General features: G+C 39.4%; 1 protein-coding gene across 2 annotated transcripts in view; it reads right to left on the bottom strand.

The window, feature by feature from the left end:
• The window catches only part of SRP54 (signal recognition particle 54), a 46,386-nt gene that overhangs the window by 9,674 nt on the left and 18,885 nt on the right, over positions 1-17,827 (bottom strand). For both annotated transcript variants that reach the window (XM_025392350.1, XM_025392352.1), the window contains 9 exons: positions 12,816-12,920; positions 11,728-11,794; positions 11,590-11,647; positions 8,776-8,926; positions 6,961-7,109; positions 6,552-6,652; positions 5,629-5,715; positions 1,396-1,469; positions 1,083-1,191 (listed from right to left, as the gene is read on the bottom strand). In XM_025392350.1, the coding sequence (XP_025248135.1) occupies positions 1,083-1,191; positions 1,396-1,469; positions 5,629-5,715; positions 6,552-6,652; positions 6,961-7,109; positions 8,776-8,926; positions 11,590-11,647; positions 11,728-11,794; positions 12,816-12,920 (901 nt within the window). The remainder of the gene's footprint in view (positions 1-1,082; positions 1,192-1,395; positions 1,470-5,628; positions 5,716-6,551; positions 6,653-6,960; positions 7,110-8,775; positions 8,927-11,589; positions 11,648-11,727; positions 11,795-12,815; positions 12,921-17,827) is intronic.

The following is a 17,827-nucleotide window of genomic DNA, read 5'->3' as shown; positions in this document are numbered from 1 at the left end:
CCCAGGCTGGAGTGCAGTGGCACGATCTCGGCTCACTGCAACCCTCTGCCCCCGGGTTCAAGCGATTCCTCTGCCTCAGCCTCCCAAGTAGCTGGGATTACAGGCATGTGCCACCACATCTGGCTAATTTTTTTGTATTTTTAGTAGAAACGGGGTTTTACCATGTTAGCCAGGCTGGTATCAAACTCCTGACCTCAGGTGATCCACCTGCCTCAGCCTCCCAAAGTACTGGGATCACAGGCATCGTAAGCCACTGCACCCAGCCAACAATAAACTATTTTTAAATTAAGGTATATACATTGTTTTTTAGACATAATGCTCTTGCACACTTAATAGACTACAGTATATGTATGTGTAAACATAACTTTTATATACACTGGAAAACCAAAAAAATCTGTATGACTCACTTTACTGCATGATATTTCCTTTACTGCAGTGGTCTAGAACCAAACCCACAATATCTCTGAGGTATGCCTTTATAGGGTCAGGGGAACACAGCAGTATACTGAGAAAACTGAAACCTTATGTTTCAGACTGAAAGAATTTTCTAAGCATTGCTTAAGCTATCCATTTCTTAGTTTCCCAATGTATGTTAGCAATATTAAAGCTATGAAGAGACTTTTAGTAAATTTTTTTTTTCATAGAAGCAGGGTCTTGCTATGTTGGCCAGGTTGGTCTTAAACTCCTGGCCTCAAGTAATCCTCCCACCTTGGCCTGCCAAAGTACTAGGATTACAGGCGTGAGCCACCTCACCCGGCCAAATTTAACTCTTTAAAAACTAGCATTCCACCGAATTTGACTACAGAGTTCTTTTAAGTTATCTCTATCAACATCATGAAGAACTAGTATCCTTTCCTTGTATCTCATTTGGAGAAGTATTGTAGTAGACATTTCTCTCACTGATGAAGGCAATCCAATGATCATAACCCTTTGAGTAAGAGCTTTCAAGCTATTACAAATCTACCTAAAAATAATCTTTCAGTCAAAATTTCTCCACATCTTGTCCACAAGAACACAGTGAAACTCTCATCTTACTGATATTCAGAACATTGTCCCCTGAGGAAAATAATCTGCCATCTTACCTTGATCATTCATACTATCCATTATTGTCATTAATTTCTTTAGCCTTGCCATTGACTCCTGTTCATTTCCTTTGCTCATAAAATCTGTTCCAAAACCAGGGATCATCCCCTAAAACAGATTTAAACATAAAGTCAATAATAGCTTAAGATTAATAGTTCAAAATGTCCACATTTAACTATTAGGTTTAATATTGACACTAAGTCTTAAGATACCTATTTTTACCCAAATGTAAAAATAATTAAAGCAAGTGTATCTATTCTTAGAAAATTTAATAAAAACAAAAGAAAGTATAAACTTTTAAGGATAACTAACCAAGATCTGACTGAAGGGGCCCATTTTCATGATATTTTGAAATTGCTCATACATGTCTCGCAACGTAAACTGACCTGAAATACAATATAAATAATTTGGATACATTACAGTATGTACATTTCCATTCAACAAAACTAATTTCATCCTTAATCATGAATTCATCTTGAAGCATACTTATAAAATATACAATCAATAAATATTCACCAAGCAGTTACCATGTGCAAGATGACAGGATGAATGCTAGGGAGAATATATAGACACACAGACAGGTCCTATCCTAGAGAAGCTAACATTCTATCTGAGAAAACACATATACAAACACACAAGAAACCTGAAAACAAGGCATATAAACTATCCCTACTAGGATGAGTAAAATTTTAAAGGTTGACAATATCAAAAGTTAAAGAGGATGTGGACCATAAAGAACTGCCATATATTGTTGGTGACAGAATAGCAAAACATTTTAGAAGATTGTTTGGAGTTTCTTAAATAGCTTAGAGATCTATGAATAGGAAAATGGATACCTGTGGAAAAAATACTATTCAGTAATAAAAACAACAAACTATAGATAAGTACGACTACATGAACGAATATCAAAATATGCTTAGAGAAAAGAGATTGGAAAAAAAAGGATATATTCAGAATTTCTTTATTTTTTTAAGAGGGTTGTGCTCTATCACCGAAACTGGATTGCAGTGGTACAGTCATAACTCACTGGTAGCCTCAAACTCCTGAGCTCAAGTGACCCCCCCCGCCTCAGTCTCCAGAGTAGTTAGGACTATGGATGCATGCCACTGGATTTTTCTAAGAGATATGGGTCTCACTATGTTGCCCAGGCTGGTCTCAAACTCCTGGTCTCAAATGATCCTCCCACCTTGGCCTCCTAAAGCACTGGGATTATAGTATGAGCCACCATGCATAGACCAGGGCTTCTATAATATGAAGTATTACTGGGAAAGGGCATAAGCAAACCTTTTAGAGTAATGGAAATGTTCTGTTTCTTGATTGGGTGTGGGTTACTGTGCATTTGTTAAAAAAAGAAAGATATCCTTAGGATTTGAGCATTTCATTGTATGTATATTAATCTACGCTTTAAAAACAGGGATGGAACAAGCCAAAAGAGAAAGTATTTTCTATTTATGTCCTAAAGATAAAAAGAGAAAAGGTATTTGATTCAGGCATTCTGAATTTGAAGTGACAGTACAATATCTTAAAAGAAACGTTACAGCAGGCAACTAGAAACACAGAATTAAACAGTGGAAGAGAGGATTAAGGTTGAAATACATATTTGGCCATTTATACAGAAGTGATAATTAAAGCTAGGATAATATAAGAAATCTATAGACATAGAACTTAAGAGTATGAAAACAGAAAAGGCAGAAAACACTTAAATATTCGGAACCAAGGAAAACAAGAAAGGTCACTACATGTGGAAATTAGGAGACCCTTGGAGATCTCAGAATGAGTAGAATATTAGGAACAGAAACAAAACACTTCAGGAGAGTCAGGAGTAAGAAAGGAAACAGAATAGGAATATACACCCAGCTTCGTAGTGCTAGCAGAAACAGTGGTAGGATTATTCAAGATAGAAAAAGGAAGGAGTGGCCAGGCATGGTGGCTCATGCCTGTAATCCCAGCACTTTGGAAGGCCGAGGCGGGCGGATCACCTGAGGCCAGGAGTTCGAGATCAGCCTGGCCAACATGGTGAAACCCCATCTCTACTAAAAATATCAAAATTAGCCAGGCGTGGTGGTGCACGCCTGTAGTACCAGCTACTGGGGAGGCTGAGGCAGAATTGCTTCAAACTGGGAGGTGGAGGTTGCAGTGAGCTGAGATTGTGCCAATGCACTCCAGTCTGGGTGACAAGAGTGAAACTCTGTGCCAAAATAAAGAAAAGAAAAGGAAAAAAGGGGCAAAGAAACAGGCAACGAAGTATAAATTCATTCATTCAATAGTTACTGAAGGCCTACTATGTGCCAGACACTGTGCTAGGTACTGTGAACATAAAAGATGAATAACACAGCTATGACCTCTACCTTCACCATCAAGCAGGAAAAACAGACATCAAATAATTGTGGTGAATAATACAAAAATTAATTGTAGGAAGCAATAGAAACATCTGTCAGAAGGTTCCAACTCAGTCTAGGGTTCAGGTGAAATGTCCCTGAAGAAGGACATTTAAGGAGAAATCTGAAGTATAAGTAGCAGTTAGCCATCTTGGCCAGAGATGATGGCAGAGGTAAGAAGAGAGATAGAGGGACAAGCAAAGGCAACAGCCCAGATGTGAGACAGGAATGTACATTTGAGAAACTAAAAGAAGTACAGCATAGCTGACACACAGAATACTAAGAACAACAGTGCTAAAACACAACATGGGGCCGGGCGCGGTGGCTCAAGCCTGTAATCCCAGCACTTTGGGAGGCCGAGGCGGGCGGATCACGAGGTCAGGAGATCGAGACCATCCTGGCTAACATGGTGAAACCCCGTCTCTACTAAAAATACAAAAAACTAGCCGGGCGTGGTGGCGGGCGCCTGTAGTCCCAGCTACTCGGAGGCTGAGGCAGGAGAATGGCCTGAACCTGGGAGGCGGAGCTTGCAGTGAGCCGAGATCGCGCCACTGCACTCCAGCCTGGGTGACACAGCGCGAGACTCCGTCTCAAAAAAAAAAAAACAAACAAAAAAAAAACACAACATGGAAGATGTGAGCTAGATCATAAAATCAGTTAAAAATTTTATAAGGGCAATAGAAAGCCATTAAAGAATTTTAAGAAGAGCAGTAATGGGATAAGATTTGCAGTTTTGAAAGATGATTTTGGGCTGTAGTATGAAAAAATACATCAAAGGGGAAGAGTGCAGGAAGCTGGAAGATCTGTTGAAAGACTTACAATAAGATGATCTAGGAAAGAGATGAACTAGCATAGTTGTAGAGCAGCTACAGAGAAGGGGATGGAATGGAAATATTTAGGAGGTAGGAACACTAGGACTAGTTAACTGATGGAGAAAGGAGTGGGCAGAGTGAGGAAGAAATAATAATGACACCCAAGTTTCTGACTCTGGCAACAATATAAATGATGTTAATATTCATTGATGAGACAACGAGGTGAGAGGTTGGGATGGGAATAAGGATATGCTGAATTTGAGATGTCTGTGAAACATCCAAGAATGGTCTAGTAAACACAGATACATGAGTCTGAAGCGCCTGAGAAAGATGACTTAGAATGATCCCTGAGAAACACCAGCATTTAAGAGAAAGGTAAAGGCACAATTATCTGGTAAGATGAGTGAGAAGCAGCAAAGAGGCGAATAGTTGCTATGGTAATTAAAGATTATTTTTAGAACAACTGGAATGGTCGAGAATAATATACACGGAGTGTTTATGATGTGCCAGACATTGTACATGCATCGGCGAATGCAGTCTTCACAACCATATGAAGTAGTTAGTATTATGTACTTTTTACAGATGACAAAATTGAGGCTAAGTAATTTCAAAAAGTTATACAGCTGAATAATAGATCAGAGATACAAACACTGGTATGTTATTATTTAAGAACTTGAGCTCCTAATCGAGTAATATCCTTCCCTATAGGAGGGGTCTTTCATGTGGGGTAAAGAAAATGTGGTATATTTAATTTCATCCTTGTGTTCTAACTTACTTTTAACCTGTTTAACTTCAAGGAACGAGCCAAGCACAGTGGCTCACACCTGTAATCCCAGCACTTTGGGAGGCCGAGGTGGGCGGATCACCTCAGGTCAGCAGTTCAAGACTAGCCTGGCCAACATGGCGAAACCTCATCTCTACTAAAAATACAAAACTTAGCCAGGCCTGGTGGTACGTGCCTGTAATCCCAGCTCCTCAGGAGGCTGAGGCAGGAGAATCACTTGAACCCAGGAGGCAGAGTTGGCAGCAAGCCAAGATTGCACCACTGCACTCCAGCCTGGATAACAGAGTGAGACTCCATCTTAAAAAACAAACAAACATACATTTCAAGGAACCTAGTGAAAGCCTTGATTTTAATCTTAATTTTATTACAATAAAGAAAATAAAAACACTGAATTCTGTAACTGCTCAGGCACCTAGATTTTAAATGATTTGCATATAAATCATCTAAAATAATAAGCAGTAGAAGATCTGACTCTAATAAATATTATATTTCAAACAACTTAATAGTAACTTTATAAAGAAAAGTCAATGGAAGACATCTGAGATGAAGTGCTTTTTTGTCACTCATATACCATGTTTCAACTTCTCTATAAGTGCTTCATTGTCATCTAACTTCAACTCGTTGACTTTATCTATCAGTCCTTCAATGTCGCCCATACCTATAAGATGCAAAAAAGAAAAATTAACAACTAATACTATATCCTGCTTTACATTATACAAAACACACTCACATACATAATAACCTTGTGAGGTTATTATGATAGGTATTCTTACTACACTACACAAATGAGAAAACCGAAGCTAAGAAAGTTAAGTGGCATGGCCAGGCACGGTGGCTCATGCCTGTAATCCCAGCAGTTTGGGAGGCCGAGGTGGGTGGGTCACCTGAGGTCAGGAGTTCGAGACTAGCGTGGCCAACATGGTGAAACCCCGTCTCTACTAAAAATAAAAAAAATTAGCTGGACCTGGTGGTGCACGCCTGTAATCCCAGCCACTTGGGAGGCTGAGGCAGAAAAATCGCTTGAACCCGGAAGGTAGAAGTTGCAGTGAACTGAGATCCCGCCATTGTACTCCAGCATGGGTGACAAGAGCGAAACTCCATCTCAAAAAAAAAAAAAAAGTTAAGTAGCAACAAACAAGTCGCAAAGCAGGGACTGTAGCCCAGGGTTTAACTCCAAATTCCATGCTCTCTAACTATATACCACCTTGAGACACTGCCAAAATATTATTGCCCTTACATCTACTATAATTAAAACCACTTGTTTTTGTATTGTGCTCTAAAACTTTTCCAAAGAACTTTCTACTAGACACCTCATTTTACCACTTTCACCACAGAAAACAGATACGTATTATCTCTATTTTACAGGTAAGGAAAGTAAGTCATAGAAGGAACTGATGTTCTTAAATTAGTGAGGACAGAATTAAAATCCTATTTTGTCCTAAAGATACATTGTATTTCTTGGAGATTTGTCTATATCACCACCACTGTACATACCAAGAAGTTTGCTAATAAAAGGTTGTGTTTTGAAAGGTTCAAAGTCATCTATATGTTCCCCTGTACCAATGAAAATAATCGGACTTTTTGTGGCAGCGACTCTGGAAAAAAAAAAGAAAATATAAAATAACCTCAAAAGAGCCCCACAAATTTCCAGCAGATCTGATATTTGAAGTGAATCCGCCTCCAAAGCTAATTAGACAAAGGTACAAAACTCAAGTTTCATTTCGCAAGTTGTAATAGAAGTATATCAGATGGGCTCCAAAATTATTTCTATTTAAACTTCCTTTACAAACCATATCAGGCTCACTATTGAAACGTATTTTAAATGATCAATATGAAAGCTATAAACACATACTCTTCCCCATACAATCCCAAGACAGAGGACAACAGTATCAATGATACTTACGCACTGAGCGCACCACCTCCTTTTGCATGGCCATCAAGTTTTGTCACTATTACTGAGGCTACATCTACTTTATCTTTAAAAGCCTTAGCCTGGGCTTCACAAGCCTGCCCAATGGAGGCATCCATCACATAAACAATGTTATCAGGTTGCTAGAAAGTTTAAATAGAAAAGATACTTTAGAAAAGATTTTTATTGATCCTAAGCAAATGTCATCATTAGAAGCTAAAAAACAATATTTAGAGCCAGGCGCAGTGGCTCATGTCTGTAAGCTCAGCGCTTTGGGAGGCTGAGCCGGGTGGATCACCAGAGGTGGAGTTCAAGACCAGCCTGGCCAACGTGGTGAAAACCCTGTCTCTACTAAAAATACAAAAATTAGCATACAAAAATTAGCCAGGCGTGGTGGCAAGCCCCTGTAACCCCAGCTACATGAGAGGCTCAGGCAGGAGAACCACTTAAACCCGGGAGGCAGAGGTTGCAGTCAATTGAGATCATGCCGCTGCACTCCAGCCTGGGTGACAAGAGTGAAACTCCATCTCAAGAAAAACAAACAAACAAAAATCCCACAATATTTACAATATAAATAATTATTCAATCCATAAATATTTGTTGAAGTACTATGTATTATTGGGTACCATCTAGGTCCTGAGAACAAAAAGGTAAATGAGAAAATATTTGTCCTAAGAAACTTGCATTCTAGTCCGAGGACATAGATAATAAATAGATAAACATTTCAGATGTATAACAACTAAAATGGGATACAGAGTATCAGTTTTGACGTATGGGAAGCATCTTCTAGTAGGGCAGTCAGGGAAGGCCTCTCTGGACCTAATGTTTGAGCTGAGACCTGAATAAAAAGGAAAAAGTTATGCAAAGATTTGAAAGAACGGCATTCTAGGCAAAAAAAGTGCAAAGGCAAATCAAAGCAGAAGAGTGTATACTGAAAACAAAATGGATAAAACACACTTGAGACTATTTCCCTTAGATCTGCTCAACTTGGTCAAAATAACAACATAAATAAAAAGAAACTTATTAGCATTAACCACAAACCAAAGAATTACTGCTAATACTCCAATGCCAAGACATGGGTTCCTAAATAATATATGCTGCAGATATCTATAAACTGCTTCTCCTCCCCCAAATTATTTCCATCACACTTTTAAAGAGACAAAAAATGATAATACTTTTTTAATGCTTCATTTTGGAAAATTCTCAAAATTCACCTAAGTATTTCCAACTGAATTTTTAAAAAGGAAATTCATCAGACATGAAAGGCTAATTACTAATTTTTTTTTTTTTTTGAGATGGAGTTTGGTTCTTGTTGCCCAGGTTGGAGTGCAATGGCATGATCTCAGCTCACTGCAACCTCTGCCTCCCGGGTTCAAGCGATTCTCCTATCTCAGCTCCCAGGTAGCTGGGATTACAGGCACCCGCCACCACGCCCAGACAATTTTTGTATTTTTAATAGAGATGGGGTTTCACCATGTTGGCCAGGCTGATCTCGAACTCCTGGCCTTGTGATCCATCTGACTCAGCCTCCCAAAGTGCTGGGATTATAGATGTGAGCCACCGCACCCAGCCTAATTACTAATTTTTAAACGTTTTCTTATGCATACTAACAGGATGATTAAGTGAGAAAGGAAATTATTTTTTCAAACTTATGAAAAGTTTATATTAACAGAGAGCAAAAATGATGAAATTAAGTCACTACCACACAGATATAGGTGCCCAAAACAAATTTTATTGGTCATATATTCAATCCGGTTTTATAATTAAATTAACCAAAGTCCTAGTGTTTTTACATTGAAAGCTACTTACTATAGCATTAGCAACTTGAAGCATTTCTTCAAATAAAGAGTCTTCTTGTTTATGGCGGCCACTTGTATCAACAATAATAATTTCAAAATTTTCATTTTTAAATTTCTCTACTCCTTCAGAAGCAATGATAACAGGATCCATTTCTGTATAGCTATATAACATGGACAAATGAGTTAACAAAACGGCAAAACTTCCAAATACTACTAATTCAGAAATTGTTAGTTTACCTTTAATCTATTTTGAAAAAGCCAAAATGACCCCAATTTCAATTTAGAAGAAGAAAATCTATAAAGTATTAAATACAAAATCTACTTCTAAAAAAGCATGAAGCATTATCCAATTTTCCAATTCCAAAACCCAGTATGATTCTATCGCACGTCTTTTCTGAATGAACTGTGTCTCCTTCAAATTTATTTTTTATATTTTATTTAATAACTGAATTCATGTTCACAGTGTTTCACACGTTTTTCCATTTAATATCCATTTAGAAGCATTTTATGAAACCAGCAGATACTCTTGTAACAAGCCTGAGCAATATAGTGAGATTCCACTCCACAAAAAAAAAAAAAAAAATCTAGTTGGCATAGTGGAATGCACCTGTAGTCCCAGCCACTTGGGAGACTGAAGCAGGAGGACAACTTGAGTCCATGAGTTTGAGGCTGCAGTGAGCTTATGATCAAGCAACTGCACTCCAACTTGGGCAACAGAGCAAGACCATGTCTCTTTAAAAATAACACGGGGGGAAAAAAGAAAAAATATTTCTGTAAAACATAACTTTGAGGTTATACAGCATTCTATCAGATGGCTATATTGCTTATTAAATAATGCCCTCCTATTAGACATTTGACGTTTTTCCCATTTCTTTTCTTTTTCTTTTTTATTTGAGACAAAGTTTCACTCTGTCGCCCAGGCTGGACGAGCTCTCGGCTCACTGCCACTTCTGCCTCTTGGGTTCAAGCGATTCTCCTGCCTCAGCCTCTGAAGTAGCTAGGATTACAGGCGCCTGCCACCAGGCCAGCTAATTTTTGTATTTTCAGTAAAGACGGTGTTTTACCATGTTGGTCAGGCTGTTCTCAAACTTCTGACCTCATGATCTGCCTGCCTTGGCCTCCCAAAATGCTGGGATCACATGCATGAGCCATCACACCTGGCCTCCAATTTCTTTTTTAAATGTGTTTGTTTATTTATTTTGAGGCCGAGTTTCGCTTGTTGCCCAGGGTGGAGTGCAATGGTGCGATCTCAGCTCACCACAACCTCTGCTTCCCAGGTTCAAGCGATTCTCCAGCCTCAGACTCCTGAGTAGCTGGGATTACAGGCATGTGCCACCACATCCAGCTAATCTTGTATTTTTAGTAGAAATGGGCTTTCTCCATGTTGGTCAGGCTAGTCTTGAACTCCCGACCTCAGGTGATCCACCCACCTAAGCCTCCCAAAGTGCGAGGATTACAGGTGTGAGCCACCGCGCCTGGCCTAAAAAAAATTTTTTTGTTGTTGAAACGGTGTCTAGCTCTGTCACCCAGGCTGAAGTGCAGTGGCGCGATCTCGGCTCACTGCAACCTCTGCCTCCCAGTTTCAAGCGATTCTTCTGCCTCAGCCTCCCAAATAGGTGGGATTACAAGCACCCACCAACACACCCAGCTAATTTCTGTATTTTTAGTAGAGACAGGGTTTCACTGTGTTGGCCAGGCTGGTCTCAAACTCCTGACTTTATAATCCACCTGCCTCAGCCTCCCAAACTGCTGGGGTTACAAGCATAACCCCACCGTGCCCAGCCTAAAAATTTTTTAAATTTATTTTTTCTAGAGATGAGGTCTTGTTATGTTGCTCAGGCTGGTGTCCAACTTCTGGGCTCAAGTGATCCTCCCATCTCAGCCTCCCAAAATGCTGGGATTATATATATGAGCCACTGTGCATGGCAGTTTTTCCAATTTCTTGATATTAAAAATACAGCCAATATAATTGGTAAATGTTTCTTCTTTGAGCACTCTTATAAGTTGAATTTGGAACAAATGGTATGACCATTTAAGGCTTTTCACTTTTATGAGGCAAACCTCCTCCATAACAGTTTAATGTCATCCCTATTTCACTACATTTTCACAATCCCTAATACAATCTTTGTCAACTTGAAAAATCAAGAAATTAGATATTTTAATTTGCATTCTTCTGATTAGTGGCAACTTTTTATATGCAGATCACTACTATCAAATAAAGACATATAATGTTACAAAAAAAAGTTTTTCCCCTAAATTAAGAACCACCACCAAAAACTCAGGTAGAAATATACTTAATAAGAATATGTGTGTGGCTGCATACAGTGGCTCAAGCCTGTAATCCCAGCCCTTTGGGAGGCTGAGGTGGAAGGATCATTTGAGTCCAGGAGCTCAGGACTAGCCTGGGCAACATAGGATCTTTTGTAAAGACAGGGACTTTACAAAAAGTTTAAAAAAAAATTAGCAGGGCATGGTTACGCGTGGTGGCTCATGCCTGTAATCCCAGCACTTTGGGAGGCCAAGGCAGGCAGATCACCTGAGGTCAGGAGTGACCAGCCTGGCCAACATGGCGAAACCCTGTCTCTACTAAAAATGCAAAAACTTAGCCGGGTGTGGTGGTGGGCACCTGTAATCCCAGTTACTCAGGAAGCTGAGACAGGAGAGTTGCTTGAACCCACGAGGTGGAGGCTGCGGTGAGCCAAGATCGCACCATTGCACTCCAACCTGGGTAACAGAGGGAGACTCTGTCTCAAAAAAAAAAAAAAAAAAAAGCTGACAGACAAGAAGAGGCATATGAGTGTTAAAATAAAAAACAGTAACCTACCTTCCATAAAATGGAATTCTTGCTTTGGTAGCATTCTGTTTTAGTTGGTCAAAAGCCCCTAGAAGATAAAGAGTTCATGAATCCTCAAACTTGAAAATAAAAATTATAGAAAACAATTTTCAAATTTCAAGACATTACCTGCTCTGAATGTGTCTGCACATATTAAACAGGTCTTCCAACCTTTCCTCTGGTAATAATACGCTAACTGGGTGAGAAAAGATTTAAAAATATAATATCATAAAATATAACAAATTATACATATAATTTCTTCTGTTTTTCCTTATTATTTACCTAAGAAGTAAAATAAAACTGCGTATAATTCTCCTGATTATTAAAGATTTTTGAATATGGCAAATTTCCTACAAAGTTTTATATTCTAATTGTCATGCAGCAGCATTCAAATATAAAATGATCAAGTAGCAAATGATCACAGTAAAAAATGTTAACTACTATTAACGTTAATTAAAAACAAACAACAACAAAACGATCTAAAAATCATCCTTTTCTCTTTTTCCCCCTCAAACTATAACATATATGAAGTTTGTGGAAAAATCCCATAATATTGTTGAGACACCCAATTCGGGAAAAAGGAGTGGTAAACCGAATTAAAAATTAGCATAAAGAGGTCAGGGCTACAGTAAGCTATGTTCGCATGCCACTGCACTCTAGCTTGGGCAACAAAGTAAGACTGTCTAAAAAAACATTGTATAAGGATATGCAAAATGAAGATCTATAGTATGCTGGGTAGGAACCTGAAAAAGGAGTCCTGAGCTATAGAGGATAAAGTAAACTCCATGTTCTCTTCTCCAAAAATAATACACTCACTTCCTGAAAGGATAGGAATGGTCTTTCTTTAATAAAATAGCATAGTTATAGATGTCTACCTTCTTACAAAAAGGAAATAAGAAAGTATGAGGATCTCTTCTCTTATCCTACAAAAAATTATTTAAAAACATACATCAAGTAACACAAAATTATAAAGCAACAATATTATAAAGCCTGGCTTTATAAGATATTTTAATATATTATAGTATATTTTAATATATCACAAATATATTTTAATAAAATATATATAATATATTAATATATTCTAATTATAATTAATAAAACATACATTTCAATATTATAAAGCCAGGCTTTATAATATATTTTTACATTAAGTACAAAACTTGATTTATACAAACCTATCTTCCATATGGCTTCTTTTTAAATTAAGTTCAATTTACCTTTGAACATGTTGTTGTTTTACCACTCCCTTGCAATCCAACAAACATAATCACATTTTGTTTTCCTTTAGTGGGTGTCCATGCCTTAACTCCAGGGTCTACAAGCTAAATACCAAAAATAAATTAAAAATAAAATCAGGTTAACATACATTTAAATTCAAAACCCCTTCCCCACAACATTTTTTTTCTTTTTTGAGATAGGGTCGCACTCTGTCACCCAGGCTGGAGTGCAGTGGCATAATCAGAGCTCACTGCAGCCTCGATCTCCTGGGCTCAAATGATGCTCCCACTTCAGCCTCCCAAGTAACTGGGACTACAGGTACACGCCACCACATCTAGTTAATTAAAACATTTTTTTTGTAGAGAGAGGGTCTTGCCATGTTGCCCAGGCTGGTCTCCAACCTCTGGGTTCAAGCAATCCTTCTGTCTCAGCCTCAGAGTCCTGGGATTTCAGGCGTGAGACACCATGCTGCCACAACTTTTAAATTATATAAATAAGGGCATTTTCATATAAAAGCTACCATACGCTATTCTAATATAACTATTCTCCTTTGTATAGACAGAGTAAAATTTAAGAACATGAATTTAACAAGTCATAATCAAGTATATACTCCAAATCAATTCAGAAGTAAAGATCTCACAACATTTTTTAGAACAAGCTGGAGTATAAAATAAAATGTAAAAACCAAGTTTAAGCCACAGGAGGAATCTACATCAGCACTACAGAAAGGTAATACAAAAATGTATGTGAAGGCTACACATGAACTTTAAAATTTCCAGTACTGACATTTAAAAAGTAAAAACAGGGGATACTAAATTTAATATCTATCCCAATACATCTAAAAAATTATCATTTTCATATGTAATCTATATTAAAAATTTAATGAGATTTTTACATTTATTTTCCCATACAAAGTCTGAAAATCTGGTGTGTATTTTATATGTAAAACACATCTCAGTTTGGACTAGCCACATTACAAATGCTCAATAACCACATGTGGCTAGCAGATGCCATACTCAAGAGTGCTAACGTTCATATTCAATTTGACAAATATTTACTTAACAAAATTACAGATTATACGTGAAAGATTTTCAAGGTCAAACTGCAAATTCTCCAATGCCAAATATTTACTGCAAAGTTACTACATTTAGAGGGCTAGTAAAAAACAATCACCAACTTTAAAATGACAGTCAGTGGAAAACTGAGGTTCATATAGGGACAGTCTCCAAATTAAAAAAGCATGGGACATTTAGGGCTGGGCACGGTGGCTCACGCCTGTAATCCCAGCACTTTGGGAGGCCGAAGTGGGCAAATCATGAGGTCAGGAGATCGAGACTATCCTGGCTAACACGGTGAAACCCCGTCTCTACTAAAAATACAAAAAATTAGCTGGGTGTGGTGGTGGGCACCTGTAGTCCCAGCTACTCAGGAAGCTGAGGCAGGAGAATGGCGTGAATCTAGGAGGCGGAGCTTGAAGTGAGCTGAGATTGCACCACTGTACTTCAGCCTGGGCAACAGAGCAAGACTCCATCTCAAAAAAAAAAAAAGCATGGGACATTTAAAAAGTAATTCACGTGGGAGTCAGTCGTTTGGTACTTGAAATGTATGATATAATAATAAATCCATAATAGTTAATGTCCCAGATCAGGGGTTGGTAAACTATGTGCAAATAAAGTTTCAATAGAAGCTGGGTGTGGTGGCTCATGCCTATAATCGCGGCCCTTTCTGGGGGCCAAAGGAAGAGGATTGCTTGAGACCAGGAGTTTGAGACCAGCTTGGGCAGCATAGTAAGATCTTGTCCCAGCCGGGTGCGGTGGCTCAAGCCTGTAATCCCAGCACTTTGGGAGGCCAAGATGGGTGGATCATGAGGTCAGGAGATCGAGACCATCCTGGCTAACACGGTGAAACCCCGTCTCTACTAAAAAAAACACAAAAAACTAGCCGGGAGAGGTGGCGGGCGCCTGTAGTCCCAGCTACTCGGGAGGCTGAGGCAGGAGAATGGTGTAAACCCGGGAGGCGGAGCTTGCAGTGAGCTGAGATCCGGCCACTGCACTCCAGCCTGGGTGACAGAGCGAGACTCCGTCTCAGAAAAAAAAAAAAAAAGACCTTGTCCCTACTAATTTAAAGAATTGGCCAGGTGTGATGGCATGCACCTGTGGTCCCAGCTAATCAGGAGGCTGAGGCAGGAAGATGGCTTGAGCCCAGGAGTTTGAGACTGCAATGAGCTATTTATTATCAGGCCACTGTACTCTGGCCTGGGCAACAGGCTATAAAGTTATTACATTTCTAGTTATTACATTGAAAAAAATTTCAATCTAATACAACCATGCCCATTCATTTACTACTTTTTTTTTTTTTTTTTTTTTTTTTAGACACGGTCTCACTCTGTAACCCAGGCTAGAGTGCAGTGGTACAATCATGGCTCACTGCAGTCTCGAACTCTTGGGCCCAAGCGATCCTACCATCTCAGCCTCGTGAGTAGCTGGAACTACAGGTGTGTGCTGATATCTGACTAATTTTAGTATTTGTTTGTAGAGACGGAGTATTGCTATGTTGCCCAGACTGCTTTTGAACTCTTGGCCTCAAGCGATCCTCCAGCCTTGGCCTCCCGAAGTGCTGAGATTACAGGTATAAGCCACTGTGACTGACCCATTTGCTGCTTTTGTGCCACAACAGCAGAGCTGAGTAGTTGCAACAGAAATCACGCGGTCCACAAAGTCTAAACCTTTGAAAGAAAGTCTGCCAAGCCAACCATAAAAATTACATAATCCATATTATACCTGAATTTCAAGGAAAGCCATGAGATAGAGAAGAGAGAAAAATACATTTTCTCATACCTTTCCTAAGCATCAACCGCCCCTTAGGCAAACTTCTGAAACAGGCAAAATGTCTTAAACATAAATCCACTTCCCTTCCTCATAGATCCTTTCAGTACACTGATGCTGCTCCACATTCACCTCCATTTTCTACATGTCATGGCAAAATCTCCCAGCTCTCTATGGACCCATTATTTGGAACATATATGTTTTACTAAATAATTTAATAAATTTGTCTTCTCTTTCTCCCACTCTTGAGAACAGCTGTTTTCAACTTCTTGGTCTCAGAGCTTCTTTATAATCATGGTAGTTTGTAAAGGTTAGCTGTAATGTAGAATCTAAAACCATATAAACTTTTATACTCTGTTACATTAAAATCTGTGATTCCATCTTGCATTTTAAGTGACTCATACTGGTACATGATCTTGTAATATCATGTGCTAGTTATTCACAAAACATTGGTTCACTGAGTTAGGCAGATCTCTCTTCACTGATATATTTCACTATACATAATCAAAAAACTTCATTCATTAATATCAATAGTGACTCTCATCAGAAAAGTAAGTAGTGGGATACTGTCAAACTCATGACGGAGATAGATGATAGACACAAGTCCTTTTTATTTTTATTTTAGATGGAGTTTCGCTCTTGTGGCCTAGGCTGGAGTGCAATGGCGTGATCTCAGCTCACTGCAACCTCTGCCTCCCAGGTTCAAGCCATTCTCCTGCCTCAGCCTCCCAAGTAGCTGGGATTACAGGCATGTGCCACTACACACGGCTAACTTTTTTTATTTAGTCAAGACGGGGTTTCACCATGTTGGTCAGGCTGGTCTCAAACTCATGACCTCAGGTGATCCACCCGCCTCGGCCTCCCAAAGTGCTGGGATTACAGGCATGCACCACTGTGCCTGGTGGCTTTTTTTTTTTTTTTAAAGACAGGTCTCGCTCTGTTGCCCAGGCTGGAGTGCAGTGGCGTGATCTCAGCTCACTGTAACCTCCACCTCCCAGATTCAACTTACCCTCCCGAGTAACTGAGTTTACAGGTGTAAGCCACCGTTCCCAGCTAATTTTTGTATTTTTTGTAGTGATGGGATTTCATCATGTTGCTCAGGCTGGTCTCAAACTCCTGGGCTCAAAGAGTAGTAGTCCCAGCTACTAGGGAGGCTCAGGTGTAGGGATCACCTGAGCCCAGGGAGGATGAGGCTGCAGCAAGCCATGATCACACCACTGCACTCCAGCCTGGGCAACAGAGTAGGACCCTGTCTCAAAACAAACAAACAACAAAACACAGTGGTGCATGCCGTTGGTCCTAGCTTCTCTGGAAGCTGAGGAGAGAAGACCGCTTGAGCCCATGAATTTGAGGCCACAGTGAGCTCTGATCACACCACTGTACTCTACCTTGAATGACAGGGACTCTGTTTTTAAAAAAATAAATAAATAAAGAGTCCAGAAACTACTAGTATCGTATGGTGCCACTGCCTTGATTCATACTAGGGAGTTTTATCTACCATTGTTTTCAGTGCAAACGTCAACATAGTACAAAAGTCAAATAGTGTCTTAGTATTATGAAAATAATTTTGACCTTGTTTTGTACACCATTGCTCTAGACCATAAGCATCTGTGTATAAGGACCAGTTTTATTTATCTCTGCTGTCAGCAGCATTTGGCATACTTCCTGAAATAAAGTAGGTACTTAATATATGCTTCTTAATAAAGCACTTGATGCTCCAGAATTGCCTATAGTTATGAGCCCCTAACAATAAAAATTTCCGGCCAGGCACAGTGGCTGACACCTGCAATCCTAACACTTAGGGAAGCCAAGGCAGGTGGATCACTTGAGTTCAGAAGATCAAGACCAGCTAGGGCAACATGGCAAAACCTTGTCTCTACAAAAAATGCAAACACTAGCTGGGTGTGGTGGCATGTATCTGTAGTCCAGCTACTTGGCGGGTACTGAGGCAGGAGGATTGTTTGAGCCCAAGAGGTTGAGGCTACAGTGAGCCATGATTGCACCACTGCACTCCAGCCTGGGTAACAGAGTCAGACTATCTCTTTAAAAAAAAAAAAAAAAAAAGGCCAGGTACGGTGGCTCATGCTTATAATCCCAGCACTTTGGGAGGCCGAGGTGGGTGGATCACTAGGTCAGGAGATCGAGACCATCCTGGCCAAAATGGTGAAACCCCGTCTCTACTAAAA

This window comes from Theropithecus gelada, chromosome 7b (genome assembly GCF_003255815.1).
Source record: "Theropithecus gelada isolate Dixy chromosome 7b, Tgel_1.0, whole genome shotgun sequence".
In the NCBI taxonomy this organism is placed as follows: Eukaryota; Metazoa; Chordata; class Mammalia; order Primates; family Cercopithecidae; genus Theropithecus; species Theropithecus gelada.
The sequence above is the reverse complement of the archived record's forward strand: the minus strand, read 5'-3'. Positions and strand labels throughout refer to the sequence as shown.